The sequence below is a fragment of the Nycticebus coucang genome, chromosome 9, assembly GCF_027406575.1.
Source record: "Nycticebus coucang isolate mNycCou1 chromosome 9, mNycCou1.pri, whole genome shotgun sequence".
Classification (NCBI taxonomy): domain Eukaryota; kingdom Metazoa; phylum Chordata; class Mammalia; order Primates; family Lorisidae; genus Nycticebus; species Nycticebus coucang.
Genome location: NC_069788.1, coordinates 24,855,284 through 24,877,195, shown reverse-complemented (window position 1 = coordinate 24,877,195; position 21,912 = coordinate 24,855,284). Strand labels below are relative to the sequence as shown.

General features: G+C 35.8%; 1 protein-coding gene across 4 annotated transcripts in view; it reads right to left on the bottom strand.

Annotated features, from left to right (window-relative positions):
- Positions 1-996: 996 nt before the first annotated feature.
- HMGCLL1 (3-hydroxymethyl-3-methylglutaryl-CoA lyase like 1) overlaps positions 997-21,912 on the bottom strand; it is a 145,662-nt gene continuing 124,746 nt past the window's right edge. For all 4 annotated transcript variants that reach the window (XM_053603413.1, XM_053603410.1, XM_053603411.1 and 1 more), the window contains 2 exons: positions 5,398-5,523; positions 997-1,323 (listed from right to left, as the gene is read on the bottom strand). In XM_053603413.1, coding sequence (XP_053459388.1) covers positions 1,222-1,323; positions 5,398-5,523 — 228 coding nt within the window. In that variant the 3' untranslated portion in view covers positions 997-1,221. The remainder of the gene's footprint in view (positions 1,324-5,397; positions 5,524-21,912) is intronic.

Sequence of the window (21,912 nt, the reverse complement as noted above, 5' to 3'; positions counted from 1 at the left end):
AATAGTCCCTAGAAAGTTCACCATGCTCACTTTCAATTTATATTCAAATTTATTCAAAGATAATATCACCCAGTATTATTGGAAAATTCTATATAAATAATAGAACTGATATTTCAGGCCCCCATGTGATTTGCATAGGTTACAGAAATATTTTTCTTGACATAGTTCCCATGCTCATCTCAATCTTTGATATATTAATTTTTGCTATTTCTAGAAATGTTTCTAGTACAATAGACAAAGTTTCAGCCACTTCCCCTTTATAAATAACCATTGAAAAACATCAACCGAAAATGATGTGATGTAATCACAGTGCCATGAATCATGGAAAACGGCTATTTCATGAATTTAAAACTATCTTAATACTCTTAGGATCACAACGGTATTTTTCTGAGGCAATTTGGAAGGCATCTAAAAATTGATAGATAATTAAATAGCAGATTATGATCCATGTATCAACCTGTTCTCATCACGGCAACTTAGACATTAGGACAAAAGTTATGTCTTTTGATTTCTCAACAGTTAAGTAACACTACACTTGTTCTCACTATAAATGATAAAGGTAAAATATAGCAAACTGGTGAATGTAACAAACATGGGAGATCATAACGTGTTTCCAGGATGTGGCATCTGGCCATTGACCACAGCCTCTTGGAACAAGACAAAGTCATTGAAATAATTAACAGATGTTAGCCATACTTGAAATACAAAAGTTCTATTGCTAAAAATTATGTAGGGGTCAGATGGAGATTTGGCTCTCGGTCTATAACTTAACTGACTTGGCAAATGAAAAGTTGAGATCCAGAGGCATAACACATAATATTGAGGCCACACACTCTGCCGGAGCTCATAAACTACTGACAATGTGTATGCTGGGCTAAGCCCACTTGATTAAGTATTAACACAGTATTGGATAATGATTGAAATCTGAAGTCAATTTTCCTGTCTACTAACTTAAAATGTTATTTTTATGAGAGTGAAAGACACTTTCTTTCCAGGTTCAAAAGTATGACTACCAACTTCATTATTTGTCCTCAGCTTGCAATTTCCCTGATGACTGGTATTGCTTTCTGTAGACTTCATAATCTATTCAGTTATAATCTTTTTAAAGAGTATCTCTTCACCCCTTACATTACAGAACAAGTTGACATTAATGATTTTAGGTGAATATGTCTATGTAGCTGAAATTTGTCTTCTCGGACTGAAGTCAGAATTCCACCCAAGTCAAATCCCCAAGGAGGCTTGTGCTACTTTAGAGTTCGTGGTTTTATTTACAGCTTTGCAAATAAAGTCACCAGCTTCCATCACTTTGTGAAGATTCACGCCCTAGTAAGGAAAAGGGGGAAAGGAGATTAGAGAGAAAAAAGACACTACCCATCCCCTTTAATTTAATAAGCAGTTACTTAACCATTTAAAATTACTAAACAACATGCTGTTCGTTGTCAATTTGGAGGCAACGTTTGTTTTCATGAATCATGTAGTCACCATTTTAGATTTTTCTGCTTTATGAAAACACATCATGAATCTTCCCCTTCTACAATAACACAGGCTTCACACCCCTGGACAACGCAGTGTAATTGAGGCTGGGACCTAAAGCCTAGGAAAGACAGTAATTGAACTAGAAAACAGTTAACAACATTGGCAAAGGGAAATCAAAATGGTGATGCTGTGGAGGAATTTTTAGATGAAAACTGACTTAGAAAAACTCCTCTTTAGTATATGAATGTGATAAAGCCATAAAGTTTATAGGAAGGTGAATGAATATATATGTATGTATGCTCACATACATACATTATCTACAAGATCAAAAACACTATTCTTGGTATGATGTTGAAAGAGGTAGTAGTAATTCAAATAAAATGAAGTAATATTTAGTGCACATCTGGAACCCATTTTCCTGAGAGATTGTACTGTCTGAAAGTAGAAATAGGATCAACAAAGGCTTAGGTAAATCCATGGATGACAGATATGCAGTTGGGTATGGAGGCCAAGTTCATGGCATGCTCTCAGCCTTGGTGTAATGAAGGGTCACTATCTAAATCTCTACTCAGCACTTTGCTATCACAGGAGGAGGCCGGACATTGGATGGGTTAACCCCCCAATTTTCCTTTATGTAGCATTTCATAACCTCCAAGTCTTCCCTCAACACGGACTGGAAAAATGTGGGCTTAAAATTGCACATACTCAGTCTTCCTTTAATTTTTAATATTTATGGCAATCTGTCATTTTCTTAAACTATACAAATATAAATACTCCTATGGTTTTTAATAACTGTAATTATCATTTTAGAAATTGGAGACATTAATATAGTTAATCACTTCCCCTTGCAAAAGTTTAGAGTGCCCTTCTCTTTGCAGTTTACTTCTCTTTCTAGGAATGATCAAGAAAAATATTTTGTGAATGACACTTATAAATGACTTTCATTTCTTTATTATATGTGGGTCACTATGAAACTTTTGAGACAGACTGTGCTATGATCCATTATTTCCTTCCAAGAAACCCAGTTGACAACGTCCTTTCTGATTCACCCAGTGTTGCCAGGGAGGCTTTGTCTCTACCTGCATAGATTTTTTTTGTTTCTTTCATTTTTGTGTATCTCAGAACTTAAGTAATGACCCATGTAAAGTGACTTTTGGGGTCCTAACATGTGCTTTGGCTTGAGAAATTTGATTTTATCAAGGCCATAGTAATAGCTTTGAGTGTAGTAACTGTTAGGTGAATTTTAGTTAACTATTCTTAATTCGAAGATATTTAAGTTTTGTAAGTAACTCGTTTCATGTGTCTTTCACTTCTGAATTACATCCACCAAGGTTTAATGAAAATGTTTTAGTGTTCTTCATTTTAAAGAATTCCATTTGTAACAATTATGCAGAATTTGTTGATACCATAGCAGAGAAGAGTTTTGTTTTGGCCTTTCTCCACCATTTTATTCTAATTAACAAAGATTATTATGAAAGAACACCACATTTATTTCTGAATCATTCATCAAGTGCAAATACACTTCTAGGGTTTCATGAACCTCATGCAGAATGTGGTTTCTGCTTTCAGGGAGCTAATGGTCCAGCAGGCATGAAGCTATAAACAGAATGTGCGATACTACAGTTCAAGTCATGAATAGAGATAGTCCCAGAAAGGAGAGATGTGGGGCCTCGGAGCCACGAAGAAAAAGAGATTAGAAACAAATGTGTCAGAGAGCGGTGTCAAGAGAAGTAAATCCTGACCCAAGTTTCAAGGGATTATATGAGTCGGTGGTTTTCAATGAGTGTGCCATGGCACACTGGTGTGCCCTGAGAGCATCTTAGGTGTGCCAGAAAAATTTTAAAGATCATTAATTAAATTATTTCAAAGGAAGTTCAAAGCAAGTAAGTATATTCCTTTTCTTCTACACTTTTTTTGGGGGATCAATATAATTTAATTGTGCCGCAGAAGTTTAACTATGGGTCCAAGTGTACCGTGAGATAAAAAAGGTGGAGAAACACTGATATGAGTCATTAAGGACACAGGGAGTGTCTGGGGTGCCACAGGTAGGATGAGAGAATAGCAATAAAAGATACCTGAAAAATACTAGGGTATATATGCGTAGAAAGGAAAGTACCCCCTTTTTACTGGAAAAGTTCTAAATAGGCCAGATTATGTGATAGAGCCCAACCTTGCCTTGTAGGAAGTGAGAATTCATTGGTGGGTACAGAGAAGCAGAGCTTATTCATACTTGTGTTTTAGACAGAATCTTCTGATGGCAGCGTGGAGGATGAATTTAAAAGCAAGTCTGGAGCCAGCCAACCCATGTAGAAAATGAACACCCAGAAAAAGCTAAGAATCTATGTTCAGGGAATGATAGTAAGGAAGGGACAAACCACCAAAATATTTCAGAAGTCAAAGTTAATGGCTCCTGCCTATTGAGTAGACCTGGGACCCATAGTGATTGGATTCAGCAAAGAATCTTGGCTGTTTGCTTGGTAACTGGTTGAATTGTGGCAGCTACTCAATGCAGGGATCCTCGTTGCATTGTGAAATTCTTAGGAATAAACTTATTTGCAATTCAACCCCACACTGATAATGAGCATCAGCTGTCGGTTGAGTTCAATTCGGATATCTAAATCTTTAAGAAAATATTGATTTTCCTTCAGTTTTTTTCATGGCCTCATGATGGAAATAATTAAGCTACTTTGTAAATGAAGCAATGTTTATTCTAACCAGAGAAGATAGGCAATGGCTTTGGTGGTTGTGGGCAACAGCTGTTGGTGTTCAGTGCCAAGAGAAATCTGCCTCTCGATAAATATTTATTGAGCATCTTTATGGCACAGACAGCAAGTAAAAATAAGCTATAACTATTGCTGTTTGGCTGCATGGGAAGGTAGATACATAAATAAAATCAGGATACAACCTTGTGGTAAGTTCTGAGTTAAAACAGAAGGTAGCAAGGAGGAACCTAATAGTTTGGCCTGGGAAATAGGAAGATTCTCAAAGACATTTTTGTAGGATGGCAGAGCCTCACTTTCCCGGTGAAGTGGAGTATGGGCTGTCAGGCCATTCCAACTGGTGCTGAACATGAGCAAATGTTGGGAGTGGGGACCAAAACGATGCAGAAATGGAGACCGCAAGAAAACATAGTGTCGCCTGGATCACCAGCAGAAGTACAGTGAGGAAGGAGGAGAGGCAGGGGCAGCAGAGAGGGAAATATCCATTTTGTAATCCAAATAATGCATTTACATCTCAGAGAACATTCTGAATGTCTAGTAATCTCTGGACAGTTTTCTTACCTTTTATATCACGTCTCTAAAAAATATGCCCTATAGACTAACACATTGTGCCCATATGCATGTGACAAAACAAAGGGCTGATTTTGGTGGACGTTATCACATGGCTTGTGACTTTTCAGCGACTAAATGTAAAGAGACGATGTTTGCCGTCCAGAGTCCCACATGCTAAGTATTATTAAGCTCCACTCTTCCATTGACCAATTTAAAAGGGCCCTGGGATCCTTTCCAGAAGCCTTAGCTGTCACCGTGAGACAATCAAGGTCTCAGTTTCCTCCAAGGAAAACATCCATACAAAAAACAAAACTACAAAACTCACTCCACAGTCGTCGCAGCAAAAACACAGGCTCAGACTCACAAAGCGTGTGAAGTCAAATCAGATAACACATAAAGAAGCACTTTGGAGGTCATGAAGCTCCATAAAAATGTTAAATGGTAGCATTATTGGGGATTCAGCTACATCAATAAGTTACTTTATAAAGCCCCTGAAAGAATTTTTATTGTATTTTCCCACTGTGCATTTTAGCAAATAGCAAAAGTGTAGTAAAACTTTGACCTCGAAATTGCTTCCCACATCTGAGAAGCATTGCAATTTGGAGCTGCAAGGAATGCATGAATATTAAAATATGTTAAAGGAACTTACTGTATTGAGCCCCAGGCCATTAAGCATATATATCAAATCTTCAGTGGCTACATTTCCTGAAGCCCCTTTTGCATAAGGGCAACCACCTAATCCAGATACTGCAGAGTCCACCACATTAATTCCCATCTGGAAAACAAAGCACAACAACCAAAGCTTGTGTATTTATGGCAAGTATATTGTTGCATTTTGTTTAACCTGTGGCAAAGAGCAAATAAGCAAAATATGACCCTGTTATTCAAACATGTTCACTTCCCCACCTGCTGCTGGAACAGTCCCTGGCATGCTGATTTCGCTTCTGACTAATCTCGTCTCTTAGGCTAACAGAAACTTTGCTAAGGCCCTCTGGAAGTAGAAAAATCTTTGATCAAAATTAAAGTGGTGTTACTCACTGATAATAGTACAACTGGTAGATCTTGAAGTAAGGTTAACTTACTCCCAGGGTTTATATAATCTCCAGTTCTCTAGCTTTACATAAAAGCATTACATAAATGACATGAACTATTTCCAACATGCCAACTAAGAATCAAAGTACCTTAGAAGATTGGAAGTTAGGTGTTTGGGGAGGAGGGTTCACTGTATTTGAAATAAAATTCTGTGGGTTCAGTTTACTCAATCAATTTACCCAGTGTTTATTGAGCCATTATTTTTTGCACGATACTCTGCTTTCAAAGAAGTGAAGAGACATCTAAGAGGTAAGGCCAACAATAACATCAGCTCATGTTTATTGGCTCCTCACTAAGTTCCAGATATTATTCTTAACATTTTATGTGTATTAACTCACAGTTCTCACAAAAAACACAAGGTAGATAGACTTCTCTCATCCTCAATTTACAGAAAGAGAACCTATGTGCAGAGGAGTCGAATAATTTATCTAAGGTCAACATCTGGTAGGTGGGGTCCTCTGTCTCAAGAGAATAATTCACCCTGTGTCTTTGGTACACGATTGGTGCTTGGTGCTCTCAGAGACGGATAAGCTCTGCATGTGCTGGAGAAGCTTTGGAAGACATGAGTGCTAGGTCTGGTGGAGGGTAAACAGAAGTGACTAAGGGAGAGACAGGAAACTGAACTGTAGCTAGGAATCAAATTGCACCTAGGAACTGTTCCCTGGTGGGAACATATGTAGAAAAGAGTTCCTGGTGACTGACTTTCAACTGATCTAGAGCTCATTAACAGCATGGGTAGAGTTTTATGAGGATTTAAAGGAAAGCTGTTATATATAACCCTACTATGTAACCTGTTATGTAATCTATTATGTATCTCCAACCTGTCAGTCACTCCAACCAACCCTGCCAGGAGAAAGGTGCAACAAACTCGCGAACATTTAAAAGGCAGTGTGTGCTCAGCTGCCCGGGTCTTTCTGCACTGGTGGAGATCGACCTGTTCCTCGCTCTCTGGAATGTATTCTCACTTTGCGACTCTTGGTGTAGCTTCCTTCTTCACTGTCACTTTGTCTAGCTTCTTTCTTTTTCCTGTAATAAAGTGTGTGGGATGGCTCTCTATCTGCAATCACTCTATATCAGCTCAACTTGGCCCCAGCATCCATCCTTGACCCTGGGAACCAGGAGACCAGGTGCCATCCAGACACACCTAACATGAGCACAACAAGGTCTGAGAAGGGATATCAAATGTTTATACTAGGAGACAAGAGGCAGCATCCCAAAACCCCGTGAAAGGTGACAATTAGGTAATCAGAAGCTGCAGAGAGGACAAATCTGACTCTTGGGCACTGAAGAACAAGTAACAAGATCTCATCTAAAATGAGAAGCAACTGGATGCAGAGGAATTGGCCAACCAGCTAGGTCAATGATTCTCCTCACAGAACCGGGATCGCAGATTTCTTCTACCTCCCAGAATTTCTGATTCAGAGGGTCTTGGCAAGGTCTCGAGAATGTGCATTTTTAATGAGATCCTGGCTGCTGCTGCTGATCTAGTGGGCCTTTCTTGCTCTTTTCTTCTTTACTTTTATTTGGAAAAAAATGTATTCTAGAATAGTTTCAGATTTTCAGAATATTGGTGAAGCTAGTACAGAGAGTTATTATATGTTACACACTCAGTTTCCTCTATGGGTAACATCTATTAAAGAAAAAATTATTCAATAATACTTGTTAAAATATAGTAAGGAAAACTTTATTCAGGACCTCGGTGACAGTGAAAGTGAATGCTGCAATGAGGTCTTTCAGGGAGGAAGAGAGATGGGGCTCAACTGCAAATACAACCTGGGTAAGTAGGAAGGATCAGGGTGGTAGTCAGTGGACAGAAAATTACTATAGAAAATCAGTTGTAAAAGGAATTCTGGCTTACCTGACCTGATGGGATTTTTGCTGAAGAAAGTCAAGGTGATCAGACATCACCTGTGAGATGGTGGAGATGGAGTGACCTGATGAGTGGATATTGAGGATGAAAGTTCTTGCTGAACTGTTAGCAGAAATTACTAGCATTGGATTTCATAAAGAAGTACGCAGGCAGACTTAGAAGAAATTTTGGAAGTCTGACTAAAGTTTAGCCAAGCGAATCCTTTCTGTTGAATCTTATATAATTTTTGTATATTTATCACAACTAATGAAACTAATAAACACATACTGCCATATTTATTATTAACTAAAGTTCACACAGTATTTAAATTTCTTTAAACATTTTAAAAACGTTTCTAAAGACAATTTTTAACCTAATGTCTTTTTTTCTGGTCCAGGAACTCATCAGGACACTATATTTTATTAGTAATCATGTCTTCTTTGGCCCTTCTGGGCTGTGACAATTTCTCAGACTTTGACTATTTTGATTAATACTGCTCATGAATTTTGTACAATGTCCTTAGATTTGGGTTTATCTAACTTTTTTTTCATGGTAAGACTGGAGTTATACAGTTTAGGCAGGAACACCACAGAGATGAAGTGTCATTGTCAAGGCATCATATCAAGGGTATGTACTACCATCATGAATTATGACTGCTGAGATCAACCTTGATTGCCTGACTGAGGTGATGTTTTCTGGTTATCTGTCTTATAAAGCCTACCCCCTTTCCATTCTGTACTCTTTGGAAAAAAGTCCGACCCCAAAACCCTTTCGATTCTGTACTCTTTGGAAAAAAGTCACTATTAATATCTCACACTTAAAGAGTGAAGAATATCTATATAATTATTTGGAATTCTTCTGTATGAGAGATTTGTCCATTCTCTCATATTATGCATTCATATGTTTGTATCAGTAGTGACTCACAGGTATTTACATATATTTGTTTTGCTACTTTGGGATATAATCAAATATTAATATATGTGTTTCTTGCTCAAATTGTTCAAGATTTGGCCATTGGGAGCCTTTTCAATGGGTTCCTGTTTCCCTTTGGTATTCCCCAGAGATTGAGCTTTTTGAATCACTTTTCTAGAGTTTCCCTAGCAAGACTTAAGAGAATACTTTCCAAAGCTCACAGGGATAAGCTACCATCCTTAAAAAGCCCTGGAATTCTCTAGCACCTATTATAAGTTTACAAAAATGAAGACTGTTTCTGCATCTCTTTCTTCTTATATTTCTCAACATAGAAAGGTCTCAGCTCTGACAAACCCCACCATATTCAGATGTTTATACTGTTCAGCTAAAATACTGGTGCATTTACAGCAATTTTTATTTGGTATAAATCAAATTAGTAAGAATAAGGAAGTGAGTACTAGAAGTTAAATTTGTAGCATTTTCTAGTAATTGTAAAAGGCAAATATTAGGGTACTGGCACATTGTGAGAGTCAGCCATGACATTAAATAGCCAGGGGGTATTCTTGGCTTACACTATAGTTTAAAACTGATTTATTCAGTAGACTTGAGTCTATTACCCAAGGAGACAGAAATTAGAGTGATTTTCAATCCTGTCTACCCATCACAATCATTTGAGGCCTTTTAAAAATACTAACACCCACTCTTCTCCCCATACTAATTAAGTCAGATGTCTGTCTAGAAAGGGGTCAGACATCACTGTTTCATTAAAGCTCCCTCTGGTCATTCTTTGTGTAACCCTGAGGCAAGACTCTTCCCCATCTCATTTTTTATTGATTTTGGGTAGGAGTCAGCCTTAACAATAGCAAAGCTCTGTAACCTGGGGCAGTACAAAGAACTGAACATTTCGAAGAAACTAGTTTTTGAAAAAAGACCCAAAAAGGTATGAGGTAGTCAAAGGAACCAGCAAGGTAGATTGAAAAATGGCTTCAGGCCTCAATGTGCATGAATAACTCTCTGGGGCTGGAATCCACTTACCATGTTCCCTTTCTTACTGCTGAGGATCAAGACTCTGAAACTACAGAGGTCCCAGAAAGGAACCTTGTCAAAATAATTCAGCTTTAAGTCTTAATTAGCTTTTTGGGAAATAGTGAACAAATGAACTTCACTATTCTGCTTTGTAGTTAAAGGCTAATGTAACTCACTGTTTGGATAAAAGTAAAAGTTTTACTTATATTAGAGTAACCAGTGAGTGTCACAATAGAGGGACAGTAAATGACCAATGTCATAATAGAGCAAAAACAAATAAACAGTGAATTCAAGAAAATATGTTCAACCTCACATTGTATCAAAAATTGCAAGTGAATATGAGAATATTATATTTTATACTTTCATATTAACAAAGATTAAAGAAGAATGTTGATAATGAAATAGTATAGAGCAATAAAAAATGAAACAATCTACATCTCCAAAATCTCACAAACAAAAGGTTGCTTGCAAAAAGGCTCAAGAGGGCATAACAATGTGCTTCCATTTAGATGAAGTCCTAAATAGACAGTAATACTCAGTGCAGTTAGAAGTTAGGTTAATAGCTATCCTTTGAAGTATCAATCAAAACAGACACAAGGAGAGCTTCTAGGATGCTGGCAACATTCCATTCCTTGGAACTAGGTTGTTAACACTAGTAATATAAGTTTTTGAAAATTCATTGAGCTTATCAATTGTGTGGTTTTCAACATGTGCATTATACATCAATAAATGTCAATGACAAAAAAGGCATTTTTAGTATTGAAGGTAAAAAATAAACTAGTGGAAATATCTAGTAAATTGGATTTCATCTGGTGAGAAATTAATTAGTAATCTTAAATTGTCAGTATTCTTTGTCTTAGTGATTCCTTATCAAAAATTTCTTCCTAGGAATATTTGACAAATCTTAAGTAAATAATTAGATAATAAACAAAACCAAGTAAGTATGTATGGGTTGCCCATGGTATACAACACACACACATATACATTTATATAAAAACTTACCACAGTATGTTTTTTAAGAATGAAAATTTGAAAATAATCCAAATGTCTCATAACAAAGAATAATTTTAATTAAGGTAGAGCTATAAAATGGAATAAATATTACTTAAACATATGATCAAGTGAATGAAACGGACTAGAGGATAATATAACAGGACAAGTATATAGGGTCATGATACCATTTTCTAAAACAAACATGCAAACAAAAAACATTAAGATTTGGATGATATACCAAACGTGAATGCAGCAATCATGAATGGTGTGTTTATAAATGAATAATTTTCTTCCAATTCTATTTGTCTCTGTTTTCCACTCCCTCCACAATGGATGTTATTTACATATATAAGTATGAAAAGAAAATAAAAGTTTCTTCAAACTTTAGACTATAGTAAAATGATAGCAAATAAATGAGAATGAGTGTATATAAATTAAAGACTGAATTACTCATTTAACATAACTTTACAACTAATTGATCTAAGTAGGGGTTAAGACTGCAGGGCTAATTACAGACATAATCAGGTAAAACAGATATAATATGGGAAAAATGGATGCTGGAAAGGAGTCTTTCTATCTTTTCTATTATCAGTTACCTCTAGATATGGATTCTCTTTCCTTAAGCTCCAGCCACAATTAATTGAATCAATCCTAAGAGCAACTCATTCTGCAAAGCCAGTATCCCCTTAATACCAAAACTAGAAAAAGGACAGAATTAAAAAAGAAAATCAGAGGCCAATATCCCAGTGAATGCAGAGGCAAAAACGACCATGAAATGCTAGCAAACCAAATTCAGCAATACATCACAAAGATGATTCATCATGATCAATTAGGATTCATCCCAGAGATTCAAGCATGATAAAACATACACAGATCAATAAACGTGATTCACCTCATAAACGGAAGCAAAATCAAAGATCATAAGATCATCAATGGATGCAGATAAAACATTCGATAAAATCCATCACCCTCTCATGATAAAAATCGTCAAAAGACTACGCACAGAAATAACGTATCTCAAAATTATAAAAGTCATGTATGACAAATCCACAGCCAACATCATACTGAATGAGAGAAAAGTTAAAAGCATTCTCCCTAAGAACTGGAACAAGACAAGGGTACTCCCAGTGTCACCATTTCTATACAAATAGCCAGAGTAATCAGGCAAGAGAGAGAAATAAAGGGCACTCAAATCGAGAATAAAAAGATCAATTTAGGATTGGCGCTTGTAGCTCAGCAGCTAGGGAGCCAGCCACATACACCAGAGCTGGCGGGTTCGAACTCAGCCCAGGCCTGCTAAACAATGACAACTACAACCAATAAATAGCCTTGTGTCATGGCGGGTGCCTGTAGTCCCAGATACTTGGGAGGCTGGGGCAAGGGAATCGCTTAAGTCCAGGCGTTTGAGGTTGTTGTGAGCTGTGACACCACGGCACTCTACTGAGGGTGACATAGTGAGACTCTGTCTCAAAAAAAAAAAAAAAAGAAAAGGTCAATTTATCTTTGTTTGCTGATAAATGATATTTTACCTAGAAAACACTAAAGATTTCACCTTAATATTCCTAGAATTGATATATAAATTCAGCAAAGTTTTAGTATACAAAATTAGTGTACACAAACCAGTAGCATTTTCTATATACTAATAACAGTCAAAATGAGAGTCAAACCAAGAGTCAAACCAAGAACTCCATACCATTAACAATAACAACAAAGAAAATAATGTGCCCAGGAATATGCTTAACTGAGGAGGTGAAAGTTTCTCTATAAGAGAAACTACAAAATACTGGGGAAAGAAATCATAGATCACATAAATAAACAGAACATCCTCTGCTCATGAATTGACAGAATCAACATTTTAAAATGTCCATACTGCCCAAAGTGATTTATAGATTCAATGTAATTCCCACTGAAATACTAATGTCATATTTTACAGATTTAGAAAAATAATCCTAGACTTCATTTGGAAACAAAAAAGAGCCTAAATAGCCAAAGCAATTTTAAGCAAAAAGAACAAATCTAGAGGCATCATATTACCTACTTCAAATTATACACATGGCTATAGCAACCAAAACAGCACAGTACTGGCATTCAAGCAGAGACATAGCCCAATGGACAGAACAGAGAACCCAGAAATAAAATCATGACCAGCTATGACCAACTGATCTCTGACAAAGCAGACAATAATATACACTGGAAAAAGAAAGCCCTATTCAATGGGGCTGGGAAAATTGGATAGTCACATGCAGAAGAATGAAACAGGACTCCTATTTCTCATGATAAAGAAAAAATAATTCAAAGACTTAAATGCAAGATGTGAAACTATACAAATTCTAGAAGAAAATGTAAGAAAAGCTGTTATGGATATCAGCTCAGACAAAACGTTTATGACTTAGACCCCAAAGACAAAAACAGCGATAAAAAATAAATAAATGAGAATTGAATTAGAAATTTCTGCAGAACAAAAGAAATCATTAACACAGGTAAAGACAACCTACACAATGAGATATACCCACAAACTGTACATTCAACAAAGGACTAATATCCATAATCTACAAAGAACTCAAACAAATCAGCAATTAAATAAATAAAAACACAACTCCATCAAAAAGTGAGCAAAAGATATAAACAGAAGTTCCCCCCACCAAAAGTTATACAAATGGCCAAGACATATATGACAAAGACCATCACTAGTCACCAGGGAAATGAAAATTACAACTACGATGAGATGCCACCTCACTGTAGTTTTAATACTTATACTCTGTTGGTGGGAATACAAATTAGTGTAACCCATACAGAAAACAGTATAAAAATTCCTCCAAGAAGTAAATTTAGACCTATCATTTGATCCAACAATCCTGCTACTGGTTATTTACCCAAAGGAAAATAAATCATTTTATAAAAAAGACAGTTGGGTTTGAATGTTTATTGCAGCACAATTCACAATTGCAAAGACATGGAATCAACCTTAGTGCCCATCAATTCATGAATGGATAAAGAAAATATAGTACACAATAGAGTACTATTCAACCATAAAAAGGAAGGAAATAATGTCATCTTTCTGTAGCTTGAATAGAACTGGAGACCATTATACTAAGTCAAGCATCTCAGAAATGGAAAACCAAACCCCACACATTCTCACTAGTATGTGGGAGCTAAACAATGGGCATATGTAGGCACAAAGAAATATAAAGGATGTTAAAAACAAAGATAGGGGATGATAGGAAGGATGAAGGATAAAAATTTACTTCTTTCATAAAATGAACACTGTTCTGGTGATGGGCACATCAAAAGCCCTAACTTAGACGTCATGCAAGAGAGCTGTATAACAAAAATATTTATACCTCCTTAATATTTTGAAATTAAAGAAGATAAAAGTTTAAGTAAGCAATTATGAAGACAGTTAATTCGTGTGCATATTACCTGTAAAGGACACCCTTAAAGTATTAATTCCCTTCAAAGTCTTTCTTCAGAAATAAATTCACAGTACTTTAAAAATATTTCTTTTTATTCAATGTCCCCTAAATTCTCTCCTATATCAAACATACAATTAACTTCCCCAGAAGTATACATCTTCTCAATGGATAATGTTACCATGTACTAGTTTATATATTCTTATCTCTTAAAAATCTACTTTAGAAATTTTTAGTCATTGTCTTCTAAGCACATTTGACCTTACTATATATGTTTTCTTCATGTCTACTTCCTTACCCTGTTAGAAATAATTGTAATAGGATGTAAATAAGTTCTGAAAGAACTAGGAAGGAGAAAGTCTTATTTTTTGTTGTTATTTATCACAAATAGAGGGAATATATTTGTACTTAACAATTTAAATCATATCAGAAAATCATGTGTTTAAAAGAATGGATGGGCCACTTCGCTCATTTTATCTCTATTAATGGATTCTTCTTAGAATGTTTCCTTTCCATCTTATCGAAAAACAAAGCATTATTTCCTTAGTGAAGCTCCTGATATGTGTGTGTGTGTGTAAAAGCACACAGCAGAAGCAATTCTTAACATCATATGTCACAAAAACAAAACATTGATTCTTACTATTTTTGAAGAAAAGAACATATTGTAGGTGACAAACCACAAGGTGGCAATGTAGCACCAAAATCTACCGAGTCAAAGTCAAGCATTTATAATCTCATTGTGGTCTAGCCCCAAAAGATTCTACACATAAATAATTAGGTTTATGTTTGTCAAACAAATAATTTTCTTACATTTACTATAAGGACACTTTTACTAATGATGGAGAAGTCATAAATATTCAGTTCAATACATGCAGTATATTTTTCTTTATTTCCCTTTGACTCAAAGTGTTTATTAAGCATGTTTTATGTCCCAGGGACTTGGAATATAGGCAAAGTACTATAGTTCACAACTTGGCATTGGAAATTAAAATGACTATTTTTTTATACACCACTAAGAAGTAGCTTACTATTATGTGTCTTAAATAAGAAGTAATCGTCTTTAAGGCTCAGAGAACTAATGACCCCCAATATTGAGGGGTTCTTGGTTCCCACTTTTCTCAAAGCTCATAATTCAAGCTACTAACCAAGTGATCCAGGATGTGATACCTCTGGTGAGTTTGATTATGTGTGTTCTGTCTGGTTAAGCTCTTGGATATGTGCTTGTACTCAAGGGCTCAGGAAAATGGATAAAATATTACTGGCTACTTTTTCTGGAAAATGGAAAATTGCAAATTTCTTCTGTACTATATAATCTTAGGTGAGCCTGGCGGAGTATTAATTTTGTGTGATTTCCAAGTGCCCCAACCATGCCGATATACTATTAATAAAAGCAGCATCTCAACTTATTCTAAGTTCTGTAGAACTTATTCTTCAAATAAAACTGGTAAATATAATAAGAAAGGGAGCAAAAGAAGTTATTTTGTGAAATTTAAAATCTTTATTTACATGATTTCAAAATATTTTATGAAACCTAAAATTTTAGGTATTGAGATTACTAAAGCCCCAAAGAACATTTAGAGTTTTGGTAATATTATTTTTTATTTATTTTTATTTTTTAGAGACAGAGTCTCACTTTATCACCCTTGTAGAGTACTATGACGTCACAGCTCACAGCAGCCTCTAGCTCCTGGACTTAGATTATTCTCTTGCCTCAGCCTCCTGAGTAGCTGGGACTACAATGACCACCACAACGCCTGGCTATTTTTTGTTGCAGTTTGGCCAGGGCCAGGCTCAAACCCGCCACCCTCGGTATATGGGGCCAGTGCCCTACCCACTGAGCCACAGACGCTGCCCAGTAATGTTATTATTTTTAATCATTTAATCAACTAATCATTTTTGTTACCCTCAATGGTCAAAATTTTTTTAAAAATCTATAATAATGTTAGACTTGATTTCAAATAAGAACAGTTCTGAAAATGAAAATTTTTTCTATTTTGGATTTAGGTTACTCATGAGGGAAAGACAAAATATTCATGTAGGAAAAAATATCAAAAATATACTCATTTTTTCTAATATTTTTATCCTCAACATTTTCCTCATAGATAATATTCCCTTCAACAAGGGGTTAGAATTGCCCATACATGAAGTGTTACTCCTATTCTAGTGGCCATGCCAGACATGATTAATACAGTATCTTTTACAATGATTTCAGATAGAGTAGCCTTGTGATACTTCTGTACCAGCACTCTATACATTGTATAGACACTATATAAGCTACAATACCACCTGAAAATGAACCCTATCTGCCATTTATGTATATTATGAACATAATGTCATGCTATGCGAATCATAGGTAATGAATAGTTAGCATACCTGAATAGTGGCCCATTCTTTAATTAACTTAAGTATATATCAAAATTGGTATTTTGATCAAAATCAAAATTTTATATGTGTGTGCATATATGCAAATATATACATATATGTATATATAGTGAGATGTGCCCTATGTTGAGAAATGACGACAGTAATGTGATTATTAATGCTTTCATATTATTACTATCATCTTCAAAAGTTTTCCTAATGTTTCACTTCTCCTTGCCTTAGAAAAGATGTAGATGATATTTTTGCCTTCAATTGGTATACACAAATTGAGAAATAGGAGTATGAACATAGAAGGGAGGAAGACAATGAAAAAAAGATAAATCCTCAATATCAGTAAGACGAGGGAAATAAGAAACACTATTAGTGAACGTTGATTGAATGTTCATTTTGTCATAGGATTGTTCCATACGCTTCACATATGATAAAATCCCACAAATCGGTGTGAAATGGTGAATAGTATGTGCCCATTTTACTGATGAGGCAATTCAGGTTTGTAGAAGGCAAGCGATTACGTCCTTCCTGTGGTGGTATGATGCAAAGAATGCAAATCCAAGTCTGCCTGTGCACTCTGCCTGATAGTAACAGTTAACATTTAATAGCATGGACCACCTGCCAGTCACGTTACTAAACACTTCCCACGGATTCAATGTCACAATTCCAGGGGGCAGAGTGAAGCAGGAAAAGGGCACAGACACAGCAAAAGAATTCATTTTCTTATGAAACCTTCTTCAGCTTTCTGAAGTTTCCACACAACCTAAGAACATTATTGAGCAACTCTAGAAAGTGAATGTTTGTTGTCCTGGTGATTGTATGTCTAGAAAGCTAGCCTAAGAAAATAGCCAGAAATGTTCTGCTATATTTATATTCAGAGATGGATATTTTTATAATTTTACTTATGAGAGTAAAAGTAAGTTCATAGGTTAAATGTCCAAAACTAGAAAAAGAGTTAGTAAATTTTATAAGATTCACTATTCTGAAACAGCAAAATATTTTCAAAGGATGTTTAACAGTGGAAAAATAATTATGAGAAATGGAAGATAAAATAACAGGGTACTATGTTTGGTAGCATTCATCTGTGTTTCTAGGTTTTTTAAATTCTCTGCAATGCATATATATCACTCAAGTATTTAAGACAAATGAACTTTATTAATAAATGTATACTACTTTTTGCATAATCATTCCCTGCCTTTGCCAGTACAATACCCTCAAGGGTATAATGATCTATCTCAGGCTCTCACTTTTTGATTTCCATTGAAATTCTGTAGATGATTTCTCAAAGACTCATCTACTTTCACCTTTTCTTGAGAGGATACTGCTACCATCACTTCACTTCTGTAGCCATCCATGCTCTCTAATATATTGACATAAAATAATTGAACCAGTGATACTCAAATTTTAATGAGCATATGCTTTCATTTAGCAGTTTTGAGGCGACACCTGACATTCTGCCTTTCTAATAACCCCCAAATTATGCAGAAGCTGAGTCAAGTTCACAGAACGCACTTGACTCTTGAGCGGAAAGCAACTAAAATTCTCCTTAGGAACACCCCAAATGTCAATATATCCTGCTCCGATCACAATGACTCCCTTCTGTGTACTTTTATATCAGCATAGCCAATCGGAGTTAATATGTCAATTGATAAAATCAGATTAAAATCTGCCACCTTGCTAGCTGCTGTCTATCATTCCATCTGTCCTTTGTTTTCCCTTCTCTTTCAGATGGATAATTTTATAATTCGATTTTATCTCTTTTGTTCACTTAACATTTAGACCTCTTCTTTAAATTGTAGTTAGTAGTTGCCTTCTAATTTCCAGTATACATCTCTAATAATAATAGCCTATCTTCAAATAACCATATCATATGTAGGGAAGAAGATCGTAACACAATATAGTCAATTCCTTCCACCCATTCTTTATGCTATGGTATTCCTATCTTTTCCTTTTACATAGATAAATTCATAATATAATGCAGTCAGTTATTACTCAGAGCAATTAAAAATGAAAAAATGCTTTCCTCCTGACACATGCCATTGCTGAGGAATTTGGCTAGAATAAGAATGGACCTGATTCAAGTCCTGCTCCATCAGTTTTTAGTGAACAGTCATATTTTGGAGGTAGGAAAAGGAAGATGAATTTCCAAAAAAGACAAGAAGTTCAAGAGGAAGTTCAATGTCACAAGCCAGGGTGAAAAACATTTCTCTGAATACTTATACCACAGTGATGAGTGCTGCAGACAGCTAAGGAAAATGATAGCTGAGAAAATCCACTGGATTTACACCACTGGCAAATTTTGAAATTGGTCATTTCAGCCAAGTGGCAGAATAGGGTTGAGCTGGCAAAAGATTTCCAAACAAATGGAGAGCATACGGCCTAAGGCCTGAGAGATCAGTTTCAGGAGACAAATGTCTGTTAGGACCTGCTCTGCCTCTTTCATTGAGTGACCTTGACTCTATTCTTCCAACTGCAAAATGAGTACAATAATACCAATTCACAGGCTGGCTGAGGATTCCTCAAGATCTTTTCTGACATTTGTTTATCATACACCTTGGCATAAAGCACCCAATAAATGCTGGATTTTAAAAGTATATGACAAGGATATAGAGATAGATAGAAGACATCTGAAGATAAAATGGAGAGGACAATTGAGGAAGAAGTTGAGGGATACATGTGAACAGGGAAGAACTGAGGTTATACAAGGCATGTAAGTAGGAAGTCATGAAGGACAGAGATAATTGAATGGAAACAAAGAATGATGGTGCCCATAGAGGGGATGATTAACAAAGGATAAACTTTATAGACGGGGATGAGTTTAGAACCAGGGCAGACACAGGGATGAGCCAAGCAATTAATAGAGAAAAATATGCTTTGAGGTAGGGTGAAAGGAGAGGGCAGTATATATTTTCAAACACAGACATGTTAAAGAAATAAGGGCCCTGAACCTTCTGAGGAAAATGAATGAGAAATCTCAAAAAATAGTGATTGAATTCATCTGTTGAGAGTCCCAGAAAGAGGCAAACATCTCATGTCTAGCTGTTTGACACCCGTCTCTCTCAGACCCAAGCTTACCTTGCTGTCACAACAGTCTTCAGTTTGTGTACTTGAGAGCTGGATGGAAATCAGCTGTCAATGGAGATGATGAGGAGGAAGACAGTGGAAAGACTCATGAACAGTTCTGTGTGTAAATAATACATATGCTTGTTTCCATGAGTTCACCACATTTTTTTAATAATAATATGAAAGTGACACATTTTCCATTAGGAAAATGATGTAAAATAACAGAATACTAACTATGCAGCCCCAAAACTCTTTTATGATTGATTGATTGATTTAAAAGAATGAAGTCCCATAGCTCTTACCAAAAATCTTTTTGGGGTTGCCAAATGTCATTTAGGTGGTCAGTTACAAAAATCAATCTAGAACTTAGGCCATTTTGTTTCTGAAATTTCACTTGTTGGAGGTGACTAACTTCTAGTTCCAAAATAGGTATTAGTGGGAAGTTTACCTAAGATTGTGAAAGTACAAATAAGTATTAATAAGCAAAATAAATATGTATATTAAAAGACAAAATGGCTGTAAACAGTGATTCTGAAAAAGAATGAACAGTATTGTCAATACTCATAAACCTGGGAGACTGTGTGAGAGTGGACCTTGTGTTTTGATCAGCAGTGTTGACGAGTGTTTATGTTTTTTAATGTGTGCCCCAAGACAGCTCTTCTTCTAACAATGGGTGGCAGAAAAAGAAAAAATGTTGGACACCCCTGAGAGTCGTACTAAGGGCTTTAAACCATATAGTAGTTCTAGGAAGTAAGTACTATTATTATCATCCCCATCTTAGAATTAAGAAAACTCACAAAATGTTGGTAAGAGGTAAAGCTGAGATTCAGACTCAGCAAGAAAAGCTTCCTTCTGCTTGTGACAGGTGCAAATATTCCCTGTAAGATGTTTCCATGAGCCACCCCATATCTTTATTATAAATAAAGACTCTCTGCTTTTGACAGGTGCCAATATTCCCTATAAGATGTTTCTATGAGCCACCCCATATCTTTATTATAAATTCTCCCTTTTGCTTAAAGTAGCTTAAATTGCCTACTGCTGCTTGGAGATAAAGAATACTTAAGTAACACATAATTAAGTTAATGACCCAGTGTAGAAGATATTCATTAATACACAGTTGAACATGGCAGCTATTATGAGAGTTACAAACAAATCTGTTCAGAAACACCACTGAGATGGGTTGTGTATTTTGTTGTGGAGCAGGAAAGGGGCAGGAAGAGGACACAGAGAGAGAAAAGTATTCCTGTGGATTGGACTTTAAAGGATGTCAACATAGAGGGGGATAGTGAAGAAAGGCATTCCACAAAGAGGGAACATTTGGAAAAAAAAAAAAGAAGAAGAAAGAAAGAAAAAACACCTATGATGAACATGCCAAGCATATACTAAGAAGAATTTAATGAGACTTTTATTGCCCAGGCTATTGGGCTGTGAATGGATATTTCCTGATCATGGGAGGCCTGGAATTCCTTGCTATAGGCTATGGGCTTTATTCTCTAAGAAAAAGAGTTCAATCTAAGGTTTATGACTAATTATACCATCATCAGCACTTTTTTTAATTCAAATTGCACTAGCAAGGAAGAAATAATTGAGATTGATGGAGTTTGAGGAATATATAAGTAGAAATACTAGTTAGAAAATTAGCGTAATACATCAAGTCATTAGTGATGATTATTAAAAATGAAGAAGAATGAAGAAAATATTTTTGTTAAAGAATAAATTTGAGATAAATTTGCAAGGTAAAATAATGTCTAAATGAATGAGAATAGTTGAAGGAGGAAGTGCCACTGACAAAAGTCCTGTGGCTTCCAGCTTGACAGCTAAGTGGCGGATGATACATTAACTGGAATGGGGTGTAGAATCAGCTCTAGTAAAAGATAGAATTTTCTTTCTTAAAAGTTATTACAGATGTAGAAAAACTGGCTATTTACCACATGTTCTTTCTTGAAGCATTCCTGATTTTTCAAAACAAACTTTAATTCATTTTTATCACCCTTAGGTACCCTTTTCCCCCTCATGTACATCTAGAGAGATTTCATACCTGTGATAATGTTCACATTTATAGTTAAACATAATTGTAACCCAAATAATTTGTATATAATTGAGCAGTAAAATAATTCAAAAAGATATGACATAATAAGATATCCATCACTCCCTGAGAAGAATATAAGGTTTTCTCTGTCTCCTGAGCTCTAGGAGTGGGGTTGGGGGTAATGGATGATTGATTTGGGGGAGCCCTGAAATAGAGGAGACTGATCTTATTTCCAAAGATGCATAAGGGGGCTATGGAGGGTATTTAACAGATGCCAAGGCACCAAAGGCTGAGTAAGTTACCTCACCAGTGACACTTAGGCAGCCTTAAGGGAACATAGGACACTCATATTTGACACAGAACATGTGCAACAATTTTCCATTCCCCCCAGAAGAACTGAAAGAGCATTAGTAAGTT